Genomic DNA, 15,024 nt, shown 5'->3' on the forward strand with positions numbered 1-15,024 from the left:
CACTTACTGCCCTTAATAACGATTAGTAAAGGAAAACATGTCAGAATAAGACAAGCTGAGTGAACTCAAATAGCAAGATTTGTTCTCTTGACTTCTGGACACAGTAGAAACACATTCTCCCATGGGATAAAATGAAGGTTTTGTTCAAACGCACGGAAAAATTCCTCATGCAGGTGTCACAAATGACATGTCTGAACTGGAATACAATTCCCAAATCTGGACAGAATTTAAAAACCAAGGGAAGGAAAATTCAAGCAAACTTTATTCATGTAGAAAATGTCGAAGAAACATCAATTTGCATTTAGTAGAAAATAGGTCATTTGCAGCTTGATCTCTCACTTACCCCACAGATAAATCAGAACACAAGTTTTCACAATGTCATTAAAAATATTTCCCTAAACAGATATTCTCAGAAGAACAACCATAATTGAAGACTTCTGTGGAAATAGTATATACACAAAATACTGCAAGATTTCTCCATTTCCTGAGGTTTCAAAGACTAAAAAAGTCAGATTTACAAGTTTACAGGAAGCAGCAGGACAATTTGCCTTTATACAGACAAAGTGCATCTTCAAATTTATGCTTGGGAAATAATTTCAGTAGAACTTACTGGTATCAAAAAGTCTGTCAGGAAAGGGAGCAGACAATATTTAATGCAAAATTGTTAAAGTTACAGTACTTTCATTAACAGGCTTTTAATTTGATGAAACCAGTAAGTTTATAGAGGCTGGTTCCTTGTCAATTTTAAAAGCTTGTTAGAACAGATCTCAGCCAGACCCTTTAATGGAATGGATTGGCAAATCATATTGGACATGAGTCTACACATCATGACCAAATAATAAATTCAAGTTAGGCCCAATTTGGCAATGAAAACTACAAAACCATATTCATAAAGGGTACAATCAGTTATTGCAGTAAAAAAAATAAACACGATACCAAATTACTAGTTCAATTATTAGAACAAAATGTCTAAACAACGGACCACAAAACTCACTTTCAGTACTTGAGGTACAGTGATAAAATAGGCAAGCAATTTTGGAATTTTCTGAAAATGCTTGCTATTTAAATTTCAGTGCAAAATAATGCTGGATGAATTTCACTCATCTTCACACACAATATCCAGATAATTCAATGCAAAATTCTGTACGAAAATTAGTATACTAAACTGAATCTATTGTTTTTTTGCATTATGTTCAAGTATTAAGAAAATGGGATCATCTGTTTCTGTTGCTTATTTTTATAATTGAACACATTGCTCTCTTGGCAAGACATCATGTTCCAATAAGGATGGCACACAAATATCAAACAGTAAACAGTGTTACCACAATAAAAAAAAACATGTCAGGCAGGCAGAGACCAATTTCAAGCAGCACAGATTTCAGTAATGCCACAACAGATTTTTTGTATTGTCCTCCCATTACAAGCAGCACAATAAAACACTGATTTCTTAGGCACAATGAGGTTCAAAAGTCAAAGATCAAGTATTGAGTAGCATCAATCTAACAATCCAATTCCACAGGTAGTCTTCCTTTGGTCTGAGGCACAGTGTACACTATCACAATTATCTTCTCACAGTTGCGGCGTTTGTTTGAAGCACGTACACGAAACAACTCTGGTGAACGAATGGCTTCAGATTAAAGTGCAACTCGGGCACAGGCGTGTTTCAATTTGCAGGGCAGCACTCCCTTGTTAAGATGGTGGAACTCCACAAGCTGAATAAGGTCTGAAAACTTGGTGCGCCCCTCATCCATTGTATAACATACTCTTCCATCGTCTTCTAGCTGCATTGATCACATGGCAGTTATGAAACATTTCCAATACATTAAAATTCTTATAAATTAACTTCTTACTTTGCATCCTTCTCGTAAATCTCTGAACCACTGGTTAAAGAGAACCTGGACACTACAGCACAGAATCAGGCTACTCAGCCCCCAATGTTGTGCCAAACCAGCTAAAAAGCAAATAAGAAGCACTAATTTGTAATACCTACACAGTCTACCTTCCTTACATCCATTGCCTATACAAACATCTCTTCAAAATCCCCCCAATGTACTTGCCTCTACCACTATACTAGGCAGCACATTCCAAGCATTCATGACCAAGATACTCCTCACCACCCCCCCCCCGCCCCCCAAACCCAACTGCCCTCATCCTCAACACATGCTTTCTGGTTTTAGGCACTTCAACCCCGGGGAACATAGTCTGTCCACTCTATGCCCCCCTCAATCCTGTCAACCTCTATTAGATCACCCCTCATCCTCCAGTGCTCTAGAGGAAGCAACCCAAGTTTATCACTGATAACCTTGGCAAAGCCTTAAAAAGGCCATTTGTTATACTGCTGCAAATGCTAAACTATTTTCACTTTCCTCAAGCAGTAACATTTTTTAATGTCAATTAGGGCGTTTGTAATGGGATTGGTATTAAAATACAGTCCTATAGTAGTAAATATCCAACCACAATTCAACGGGTTGTCATTCTTTGGTCAGAAGGCACAAGTATCTTCACAAACTACCGGCCTGCTAGTCTCAAGTCCACTTCATGATTCATTCCTGAAGGGCTGACATCCCAGAGATCCAGGTACATTGGATTATGTCGCCATTTCAGCTCGAGACAAATCCCTTAAATTGGTAAATCTCAAGCCGACCATTATCAGTACAATAATGGTCAAAAAATTTCTGCTTCAGACAGTTTAAGCTCAATGATTGCAACGTGCAATTTACTTTAACTTAAGGCTCTAATTTAGGCCAAGTTAGACCTTTTCATTCTCTCCCCCCCACCCCAAGCAAATCAGCTGCTCAACAACATCATGTGCAACAAGACTGAAATCCCTCAATTGCATGATTTACAGTTAGACTAAATCAAAGTACCGAGTACGGAGATGGGATGTTATGTTGAAGTTGTACAAGATATTGACAAGGCCCAATTTGGACTATTGTGTACAAGAAAGATGTAAACAAGGTTGAAGAAGAATACAGAATGGATTTACAAGGATGTTGCCGAGTCTTGAGGACCCAAGTTATCAGGAAAATTGAATAGATTCAGACTTTACTTGGAAAGTAGAAGACAGAGCTATACAGAATTGTGAGGGGTCTAGGTAGACTAAGTGCATGCAGGCTTTATCTAGAGTTTGGGTTAGACTACAACAAGAGGTAATGGATTAAAGGTGATAGATATAAAGTTTAAGGGGTACACAAGGAGAAATTTCTTTGGGGGGTCCTGAGTGTGGAACGAGCTGCCAGCACAAGTAGTACATGCAAGCCCGATTTCAATGTTGAAGTTTGGAGAGGTACATGGATGCAAAGTGTATGGATCCCGGTGCTCATCGATGGGAGTAGGCAGTTTAAATGGTTTCAGCATGGACTAGAAGGGCCTGCGTCTGTGCTGTGACTATTTAATTGTCACAACCAAGTATGATTATAATGTCTTATGCCAATAGGAACGCAAGTTTATATTTTAGTAGTGTTCTAAGTGTTATTCATTTACAGTAATCCAAATACATTTCTTGTCTGAACAGGATTTTTACAATCCAAATTTATAGTACAGTTTGAGGCCTCAGAAGAAGGCCCCAGCACAACTAGAAGTTGTGGTGCACAGATTATTGGCTTTATTCCCTTAACTCCACAGTGAAACAAAATATCTTAGCTAGAACCAAACCCCTTTCTTAGGCTACTTAATAAACCCACCTGTTTTTTTTTCTCCCCCATCTTTGGCAGATTACAGATTCTTAAATCAGCAAAAGCTCTTCTGTTACAGGATATCCCACCAAAAAATGCCTCCAAGGGCATTCAGTCTTAAAGTTGCTGAAATTGCCACTTCCCAGATTTTGTTTGCACTTGGGGTTGGGGGAAACTCACCATACACCTTCTAAGCAGCTATTTATATCCAGATAACTTTAAAGCCATTCCTTATGCTGATAAATTTTTAGCTGCAGATGGCAAAGAGCCTCTTTTCTGGACTGCTTGGTGCTGCTTCACACTGACATTCCGCATCATCCAAGGCAGTATGCCATTATAAATCTCTCTACGTAATGTGCTCATGTGAAAATACACCCAAGTACAGTAGAAATATTCAGCTCTCCCATAAGATAGATCTTAGCAAAATAAGAACGAATGTTATGGGAGAATTTGAGAAAGTACATTCTATTTGCATTGATAGAACCAATCTACTTCACAAGATGAAATAGACAAGAAGAAAGTTACACTGGATCAATTAGAGTATGGAGAAATAGGGTCATATTAAGAGGGATTTTCTTGAAGTATGAAAGCCCAGTGACATGGTAAACTGACAATAAAATAACTTGCAATGAAAAGATTCTGAGCAAACAAAATGGATAAACAAAAAGAACCAAGTATGATGGTAGTCACAGCCCTACATGAGACAACATCCTGAAAATAATACTGTTTTTTAAAAAAAACAGAAATGACTAGAACATGGATTCCCAACCTGGGGTCCATGGACTCCTTGCTTAATGGTATTGGTCCATGGCATAATGACCTGACTTGGTCCAACCAAGCAGAGTCCACTGCCAAGGCGGCCCACCAATGCTTTTACCTCCTGAAAAAGAGAAAGAAATTTGGCCTGTCCCCTAAAACCCTCACTAATTTTTATAGATGCACCGTAGAAAGCATTCTTCTAGGGTGCATCACAACTTGGTATGGAAGTTGTCCTGTCCAAGACCAGAAGAAGCTGCAGAAGATCGTAAACACGGCGCAGCACATCACACAAACCAATCTTCTATCCTTGGGCTCATCTTACACCGCACGCTGTCGGAGCAGTGCTGCCAGGATAATCAAGGACACGACCCACCCAGCCAAAACACTTTTCATCCCTCTTCCCTCCAGGAGAAGGCTCAGGAGCTTGAAGATTCGTACGGCCATATTTGGGAACAGCTTCTTTCCAACTGTGATAAGACTGCTAAACGGATCCTGACCCGGATCTGGGCCGTACCCTCCAAATATCTGGACCTGCCTCTCGGTTTTTTTTGCACTATCTTACTTTCCCTTTTCTATTTTCTATTTATAGTTTATAATTTAAATTTTTAATATTTACTATCGATTTGTACTCCAGAGAGCGCGAAGCGTAGAATCAAATATCACTGTGATGATTGTACGCTCTAGTATCAATTGTTTGGTGACAATAAAGTAAATTGTTTGAGAACCCCTGGACTAGAAAAACTAGTGGATTGAGAAAGCAATCAAAGCACCCTAAATAGATTTGCAAGGATCTATGAAGAAATAGTTTGCATACTTATCAGCATTTTATCGAAACCACTAAAGTGCTGTTTAACGATTAAAGTTGGTTGCAGCTATGGTAGCTAAAAAGGAAACATCCCAACAGAAGAAAAATTGAAAATTGAGTGCAAATGTCCAATTTCCTCCAGAGCCATCAAAACTTAACTAGTAACTAGAAATTCTACTGCTCATTTATTGCTGACACAGATCAGCATTAACTTTCTTCTCAATGAAGAGCCAGCTTGAAAGTACGAGCAGGGGTTCTCAATCTGGGGTCTATAGACCCCTCAGGTAATGATAAGGGTCCACGGCATAAAAACAGATTGGGAACGCCTGTACCAGAGGCTCAGTTCATTAATCTGGAGGAACCACAACACTGAAGGTAGTTTAAAACTGGCTATACAAAAGAGCTATCAAAACTTACTAGTTCATTTAATTTTGCTAGCACTGGGGGGTGGGGGGGGGGAAGAAATGGACATTTTGCACCCCATTTTTGATTTTCCTGTTAAGATGTTTCCTTTTTAGCTACCATACCTACAGCCGTAACAAGAAAATTTACAGGACAAGAGGTCACATGAAATGGAATATTAATCAATACTGGTGAAAGCGCTTTTGCAAAGTGCACAAGTGAGCAGGCATCTCCACACGTACACACGCGCGCACACACACGCGCGCACACACGCGCGCGCACACACGCGCGCGCACACACGCGCGCGCACACACACACACACACACACGTAAAAGATGAAATCAAAAATGGCCAAACCAAATGCAGAATCAATTTGGTTATGATGAGGAAGGTCAAATGGCATTACGAACAAATGTAAAGTAATGATTTGAACAATACAAATTAAATGCCTCTCAAGTACAATAATTCAATAACTAACAGCACAGCTGACTAAATTTCAGCATGCACATCCCGAGGCTTGAGTTGCAGAATTTGGCTATATTTCCAATACTAGACAGAGTAATGAAACAGGCACGCAGCACTGGAGCCATAAGAGAAAGATAACAACATTAAGATCCAAGTTAAACAACTGATCCAGAAGGGGAGATAAAGGGAAATTTCCCTTTTGAGAGTTAAGATTCAGACAAGATACAAGAATGGATAGTTGACTTTGTGGATATTTGAGTATAATGAGCAGTTACAAGTATTTTCCACACCCTTAACCCTCTCCTGACACCAAGATTTGTTCACATACATTCTTCTATTCTATTTCAGAAGTAAATTTGGTCCCCCTATTGCTCTCAGCTGCACTAAGTTTAAAGCTGTCGTGGAAGTGCATATATTAGTTGTAGAAGTACAGATGGTAGCAGAAACAATTTTGCTTTAACAAACGCTGAATCTAGTCTTATTACATTTCCAAATCCAACAGTACCAGAAACTCTAAGAAAATAGCAACCACTCAGAAGCTCCTGCAAATACTGAGATAAGATCCTTGGGACATGAAACATTCAATGAAGCAAGGTGCAGTTTTTTTAACAAGCATCTGTGAATCATTTGGTCAAAACTACTTTCTTCCAAAGCCTCCACTTAATCCAATTTTAAAATATCATTAGGCAAATCTGTACATTAAGAGTTGCTAGCAGATACAACTTACCTGAAGAATCTGAAAGTGCCTTATCTTCCGACCATAGCATAATGACAAAACAAAACTCTTCAAATTGCTTTGACTGTCTCTCACCAAGTACATCCTAGATGAGTAAAAATATAAACAGTTGTTTGCATACTATTTTTTAACTGAAACTTGCATTAATAGCCTATACCAGGTTGTTGAAAATTCCAGTCTTGATAGGCATGAACAAAACTGTACAACACAAAGAGAATGGTAGTAATTGAAGCACTTAAAAAACAGGATACGGGCAGAAGTAGGGCTATTTGCCCATTGAGTTTGCTCTGCCATTCAATCATTGTCAGTTTTTCCCCTCAACCCCATAACATTTGATGCCCTTACTAATCAAGAACCAACCTCCAGCTTAAAAATACCCAATGACACCTTCTCCACAGCCATGTGGTAATTAATTCCATGGATTCACCACTGACTAAAGAAATTCCTCTTCATATGTTCTAAGGGATGTGCTTTGAGGTTGTGTTCACGCTTATCTAGGCCTATCAATATTTAGTGGGTTTTAACAAGATGCTCCATGTCTCCAAACTCAAGTGCAGGCCCAGAACCATCCTTTCATTCCTAGGATAATCCTCAAACCTTTTGACTCTATCCAATGCAACACATCTTTTCTTAGATAAGGGGCTCAAAATTGTTCAGTATTTCAAACATGGTCTGACCAACACCTTAAAGCCTCATTACATCTTTGCTTTATTCTAGTCCTCACAAAATGAATGTTAACATTGTATTTGCGTTCCTTACTACAGACATAACCTTCAGGTTTTAGGGCATCTTATGTTAAGATGGCACCGGTAACCGGCGACTCTGCGCGTGCTCTCCCGAGCAAACTACCCTCTACACTATCCTATTAGGACTCAAGTCCCTCTGCACCTCCAAATTCACTCTAAAAATTGCCTATGCCTTTATTCCTACTATCGAAGAACATGGCATACACTTGCCTGCATTGAATTTCACCTGCAATCTCTGTGCCCATTCTCTTAATCTGTCCAAGTCCTTCTGTAGACTCCATTCAGTCCAGGTGACTCATCTACCTTCAGACCTTTCAGATTCTCAAGCTCCTTAAAATAGCAACTACACTCATGTTTGCCCCCTGACACTTACAAAGTTCTGGAACTTGGCTGTCATCCATAGTTTACTCTATCAGATTTCTCCAGCCCTCAACTTTCCCCACACACCTGGCTTCACCCAGCACCTTCCAGCTAGCTTCTTTCCCCTCCCCCACCTTTTTATTCTGGTATCTTCCCCATCTCATTCCTGCAAGGTTCTCAGTCCTAACATCAACTGCTTATACATTTCTATAGACACCATTTGATCTGCTGAGTTCTTCCAGAATTGTGTCTGTTGCTTTGGATTTCCAGCTTCTGCATATTTTCTAGTGTTTAACTTTCCTTGTTTAGCTCAATATTGGGGAATTATTAACACCTGGTAAGCAACCAGCAACTTTACTGTTGGAAAAAACTCCAAGATTGAGTAAAAGAGTGCTGTGGTTTAAGCCTTAGCAGATGGGCAAGCAAAAGTAATTGAAGGTTTTACTGAAAATGTATAGATACAAAAGAGGGTAGAAAGGTGAAGATGGTTGAGGAGCTACTGCCAAAAAAAAAGGCTGATGTAGCTGATTGCTCTGACATCAAGCAGAAATGGTGAGATGAAGTGTCAGAATACAATGACAACAAATGTTTAAGTGGAAAAATCAATCCCATCACCCATTCACTAATCAGAACTATTGACAAGTTCACTTTATCAAGGCCGTACTGTTTTACAACTATGCAAATACCCACACATCTTACTGAAAGTCTTTCATCCTTCCTCACTCCAAGACCAATTAAATACCTTTGACTGCAACAAATTGTTTCATTGTTCATTACACAAAACACTAGAGGAACCCAGGTCAGGCAGCATCTACAGAAGGAAATGGACCTTTGATCTAGTGGGTCAAGACCCTTCAGGAGGGAGGAGATGGCCAATATAGAGGGGAAGGAATGGCAGGTGATAGGCAGATCTAGGTAGGCGTTGAGAGGCAGATAGGAGCAGAAAGAGTGGGAATGGCAGAGCTGAGAGGTGGAAGTGATGAGGATGACAATGGACATCAATAGAAGGTGATGGAGCATGGAATAAAAGCTGGGAGTTGGGGAGTGGAATACAGTAGGACTGTGGGATATGGGCAGATGGAGAGGATGCAGAATAGGAAAGACACTGATGAAAGCAGGGTCAATCAAAAGAGGGAAAGGAGGGAAAGGGGACACTTACTGGAAGGTGGGGAATTCAATATTCATGCCATTAGATTGTAGACCAACTAGGCAGAATACAACACCAATGTAATCTACAAAAATCCAATGAGGACTGCAGCAAATATTATGTTGGCCAGACTGGAAGAAAACTATCCACAACAATCCATGAACATCACCTGATTGTAAAGCAGCATGACCAATTCTCCCTGGTCACTACCCATTAAGACCGTAAGGAGCACAAATTTGACTAGGCATCAGTGAAAGTCATGGTGCAAGTGAATACGCAGAATGCAAGATGATTCCTAGAAGTGCGGTTTTCCATAAACAATTCTGGAAACACACACGAAGACCTTGATCCTATTTATGAAACGATGAGGGTGAAATTGCAGACAATGCACAAAATTCACCACACAGCCAATTAGCAACAAGATTTCCTCCCCACATCACAATTTAGTTTCTGGAATGACATCCAATCGGTTGATTGAAAAATATATAAAGGCCAAGCATTGGGAAGCCGCACTACAATCGGTGCTCTGACAATGTCTCCTCACATGGTGACAAAACATTTGCAAGTTGCCACACACTCAACCCAACCAGAATACAAGGCCTTTAATTTGTACTGATTCTCAACTAGGCTCATGGCTGCATTGCTAATTTAGTGAAGTAATCACACCTTTTTCATTCCCAGATTGTCCACCGGCATCTCTTGCAATACCATTTCTACCCAGTCACCCACTATAGTTGTTCCGAAATACATCCTCAGTCCCTCTTATTTGCATACTAACCTTGGTGTGATCCATATAGCTTCTATACATGAGGTACTAGCTGTATCCTTTGAAAGCTTAGTGTAATGTTGCTCAAAATTAGGCTGCACAAATACAAATTATCTACAATTAAATACAAGACACAATATTCACCAAGCACTGCTCAGATGTCATTGGCAACAAAATGCTGGAGGAACTCAACAGATCTGGGAGCACCTAAAGAAATAAATAAACAATTGACATTTGAGGCCAAGACCCTTCAAGACTGGAAAGGAAGGTGGAAGATGACAGAACAAAAAAGGTGGGGAGAGGGAAAAAGGATATCTAGGTGATAGGTGAAGCCAAGTGAGTGGGAAAGAAATAGCTGGACACTGAGGAACCTGACAGGAGAGTGGATCATAGGAGAAAAGGAATGAGCGGGAACCAGGGGAGGTGAGAAGAGACAGGAGGCCAGAGTAGGGAAATGAGATAAAATACAAGCTGTTGCTCCTCCACACTGAGGGTAGCCTCATCTTGGCACAGAGGCCATGGACCGACACAGGAATTAAAATGTTTGGCCATGGGGAAGTTTTGCTTTTGGTGGATGGAGATGCTTGAAGCTGTCCCAAGCCCCCAATTTACGACAGGTCTCACCAATGTAAAGACGGCCACATCAGGAGCACAGAATACAAAGGACAACCCCAGCAGATTTGCAGGTGAAGAGTTGCCTCACTTGGAAGGAAATGTTTGGGGCTCTGAGGGAGGTGTCGTCATTAGTCTTTCTCCTACTCTGCTGGAACAAGCAGACTTGGCTCTTCAATTTAGTGAAGTCTAATTCAGTATTATCAAACTTAAAACAAATACAACACACTGTTTACCCAGGTAAACTTTGCCCAATTCTTTGACCCAACTATTCCAGGGACATTACATCAGGAGATAAATTAGTCCTCCATTGCTTGTGGTAAATGCCCATGAACATCATCCCACAGCAACATCTGTAAGCTGCACTTTTGGTTCATTCAAATCAAATACAAAAATACACAACCAATAACTGGTATTCTATTTATTTTAGTAGGCTTGATCACCGTAATGGCATTTACACAGGTCTGCGTAAAAAAAAATCCCACAGACAGCTGCAGCTTATTCAGAATGCTGATGCTAGAGTCCTCAGACCAAGAAAGTAGAACTCACCCCTTCACTTCTCAGATTGTTACACTGGCTTCCTCTCCAGAGCATTGACTTCAAAATATTACTGTTTATTAAGCACTGAATGGTCTAGGGCCCAAAATACATCTCCGATCTCTTGCTGCGTTATGAACCTTCCCAAGCTCCCAGGTCATCTGGGGTGGGTCTGTTTACCATCCCCAGAGTGAGAACTAAACATGGTGAAGCAACTTTAAGATCATTTAAATCGAGGCTTAAAACTTTTTTTGCTGTACCTTTTAATTAGAATCTCTTGCACAAACTTTTGTTTCTTTAATTTGAGTGATTTTATTCTCTATTGTCTAAAATTTGAGGCTTGATTTTTATTGTGGTTTATGTAAAGCATTTGAACTGTCTTTTTGAAAAGTGTTATGCAAATAAATGAGCCTTGTCCATCTTATTTCTAACAATATTTCTCCCAGGTCAGCAGCCTCTTGCTTTCATGATCCATAAACTACAAGCTATTCAAAATTCTTAATTGTTTGTAGCAATATACATCATAAAGATTAGTTTCCCACCTGTCTTTTAATTATTCTTGCTATCTCCTTTGTCTCCGGTTCTATTCAGTGCTACGCTCTCAGAGAGTTGCACCAACTGTCTATTTCTATTCCATTTACGACAGTGTCATTGGTTCAGCCATTTTTGATTCTCCCAAACATTTTTGCTCTCCAGCACTCATTATGTGACATGACTAAATGATGTGGGTTATCATGGTTTTTCCATCATCATGACTGCTCTTGGCAATTTTTCTACAGACTTTTACAAGACAGGTGACTCCAGTCTTTATCAATACTCTTCAGATATTGTCTGCCTGTTGTTCAGCACTATGGTTCCAATAAACATTAAAACCAACTTTCAAATCTCTTACTATCTCTTCCTCCAGTTAGTCCTGACGAAGGGTCTCGGCCTGAAACGTCGACTGTACCTCTTCCTAGAGATGCTGCCTGGCCTGCTGCGTTCACCAGCAACTTTGATGTGTGGTGCTTAAAACCAACTTTCTATTTCTCAATCCCAGAGAAAACTTATTTTACTCTCCACCATGTGCTGCTTGCTAAATATCGGCAATTTTTTGCTACAAGGCTAAATACTACTCTTTAGGAGAAATGCACAGGCAAAATTACATTTCCAGACATGATTTAACATGAAAAAAAAAATTGCTGAGAACAGGTTTCATGTTCTTCTGGGAACAGTTTTGGCTCTTCTGTATCCAAGAGGGATGAACACCATCTACTTGGCTGCCAGATTTCTGTATAATAATTTGGGTGGTTGTATTTTATGCCCTTACTATGTCGTAGGTTCAAGGCCTCAGGGCACGGTGTTGCCTGTTTACAGCTGCCAGAAGGGAGGTGTCAAAGCCAGAGCACTTCACCAGAGGGAGTGTGGCTCAACATCCAAGCTGGAGTCCATGCTGTCTCCTTCCACACACCCCTTCCCTGTCCCCATTTTCACTGGGCAATTTCTGCACCATTGATGGCTAGTTTGGACTCTTACTGGCTGAATCTTACTGTTTCCTTTATGTGCTTGCTTTCTGGTATGTGCTATTTATGCTTTGTGTTGTGTAACTGTTTTACACCTTGGCCTCTAAGGAAAGCTGTCGTTTGGCTGAATTCATGAGTACTTGTGCATGGTTGAATGACAATTAAACTCGAATTGAATCAAAGCTTAGATCTTTCCCGTGGATCACACCCAGCTCATAATGACTAACATGAAAAATGATAAAAACCCACATTGACTTACTGTGGTTCTCAACCTGGGCTCCATGGACTCTTCAATTAATGAGAGAGGTCTATGGCATTTAAAAAGATTGGGAAGCCCTCAATTAGAATGTAGTTCACAGGATGTTGAATGTCAGAGGAGAATGCCGTTTTAGAGAAGGTTAAACGTTTGGATAAGTACATGGATGGAAGGTGTAGGGAGGCTATGGTGCTGCTGCAGGTCAGTGGGAATAGGCAATTTAATGGCTCAGCACAGACCAGATTGGCCCAATGGACTGTCCTGAGCTGCACTTTTCTAGGACTCCAAAAGGTCAAGTAAATCCCCCTTCATAGCAAGGATGATCAAACGTTCCTTCTCTGTATAGTAGTCTCAACCAATTCCTCTAATTCAAAGTGTTTCCTTAAGGTTGTTATGGCTAGGGGTGGTAATGTGGACAAGCTTCCATTATTAAATGCTCCTAATGGCAAGCACCTCAAATAGCCTCTGACAACCAAGTCCAGCTCCTGGCCTTCATGAGTGGCTTAGTTTCTAAGCCCAGTGGAACAGCTTCTACTGGCAGAAGGGGCGAAGGTGAGTTACTGGCACCTTACAACCAGTTGCTTCATCAGCTGTAGTTGACAGCTCATCTCGAAGTAAACCTCTGATCTCAAACCTCTGGTGCCTTGTGGCTATACCCACTCATGGGGAAAGCTTCAGGAGTAAACTACCCCCCCATCCCAGGGAAAAATCCAAAGCTGGAATCCTGCATTGAGTTCAATGCTGAGTGGCAACTCCTGTGATGCTTCTGGTACCAACGTGTATCAGTGTCTGCCATTCCTTTGGGTTCATCAGATGTGTGGAGAGTGGGAGCTTGCTACATAGGCAACCACTTGCTCTCGATATTGTACTGCCCAGGCTTGAGCACCTAGACAGCTATGCAATGTCCATTGTCAACTCTGACCACCTGAGGCACTCACCTCAATTCAAAGTCAAGTTCTATTTGGGAAATGAGATGTCATTTATCTACTTTCAAATAGGAGTCTCTACCATATAACTGAATTGCTTTTTGAGAGAAAGACAGACACTCAAATGCCTTCAGTGTTATTTGATTGGCACAAGACCAATTCTAAATGACAACTAATGGACTAAAGACATACAAAACCCAAGTTTAGAGTCATACACAATCTTCTGGATGCACTGTGGGTCAAGCAGCATTAAAAAGGAAATCAATCAATATTTCAGGTTGAAACCCTGCATCAGGACAGGCAAAAGAGGCAATATGGCTGGTTAAGAGGATAAGGGGAATGGCAAGAAAGGATTCAAGGCAAATGGACTGAAAGGATGTTCAACATAAGGATGCAAGTTTGCACTAAGCTGTGCCATTTTCCAGATTCCAACAATAAAACATTTTCAAATTGCCATCCAAAATTGTAGAATTTCTACTGAAGTACAATATTGAAATAATACAACTTATGCTCAACACAAGCTGAAATTTTAATGCATGCTCTGGCTATTCTGTGACAATATTGTAATTTAAAATGGCAATAGAAAATACCTAAATTCAATCGTGAATGTCATGGTTAATGTATTTTGATAAAGTTGTTTAATGTACTTCAATAAAGTTGAATATTGCATTTATATTGCATAATTCAGAGAATTAAAGGACTCAAACTACCCATGACCTTTAACATCAAGTTACTGAAGTAAAAAAAATCACAATTAAAAGTAGTTGAAAACCCTTGCTATTATATACCTTTATACGTATTGTCAATTGAATTGTGGCAATCTCATTGATTTGTCATTTATTATTACTTTGTTTGTATTTGCACAGTTTGTCTTTTACACACCGGTTGATCACCCAAATTGGTGCATTGCTTCATCAATTCTATTATTATGGTTATTATTCTATTATGGCTTTATTGATTATGTCTGCAAGAAAATGAATCGCAGGGTTTTATATGGTGACAGATGTACATTTAATAAATTTATTTTGAACTTTTACCCATCTGAAAATGTACTAAAAATGCATACCCATCCACAAACCCTTGACGTTCCAGCGTTTTTTGAGCGTCATCTCTGGAGAGACCAGGATGAAACCAAATCTGTGCCTTGGGAAGACCTGTATAAATAAAGGAGACAACTAAAAAGTAGCATGCATGAATTGTTATCTTCATCAATTTCTTACTTCAAAAGTGACCTGTCATATCTTAGGTCTCAAACTTATCAATGGACTGAAGAGGTGCTGGCAAGAGGAAATACAGAACATTAAGTAGAACAAAAATGCTAACACTTCATA

General features: G+C 40.0%; 1 protein-coding gene across 2 annotated transcripts in view; it reads right to left on the reverse strand.

The window, feature by feature from the left end:
- Positions 1 to 277: 277 nt before the first annotated feature.
- Positions 278 to 15,024, reverse strand: part of LOC134348640 (growth factor receptor-bound protein 14-like) — a 131,503-nt gene continuing 116,756 nt past the window's right edge. For both annotated transcript variants that reach the window (XM_063052338.1, XM_063052340.1), the window contains 3 exons: positions 14,760 to 14,847; positions 6,833 to 6,926; positions 278 to 1,781 (listed from right to left, as the gene is read on the reverse strand). In XM_063052338.1, the coding sequence (XP_062908408.1) occupies positions 1,635 to 1,781; positions 6,833 to 6,926; positions 14,760 to 14,847 (329 nt within the window). In that variant the 3' untranslated portion in view covers positions 278 to 1,634. The remainder of the gene's footprint in view (positions 1,782 to 6,832; positions 6,927 to 14,759; positions 14,848 to 15,024) is intronic.

This window comes from Mobula hypostoma, chromosome 6 (genome assembly GCF_963921235.1).
Source record: "Mobula hypostoma chromosome 6, sMobHyp1.1, whole genome shotgun sequence".
Taxonomy (NCBI): Eukaryota; Metazoa; Chordata; class Chondrichthyes; order Myliobatiformes; family Myliobatidae; genus Mobula; species Mobula hypostoma.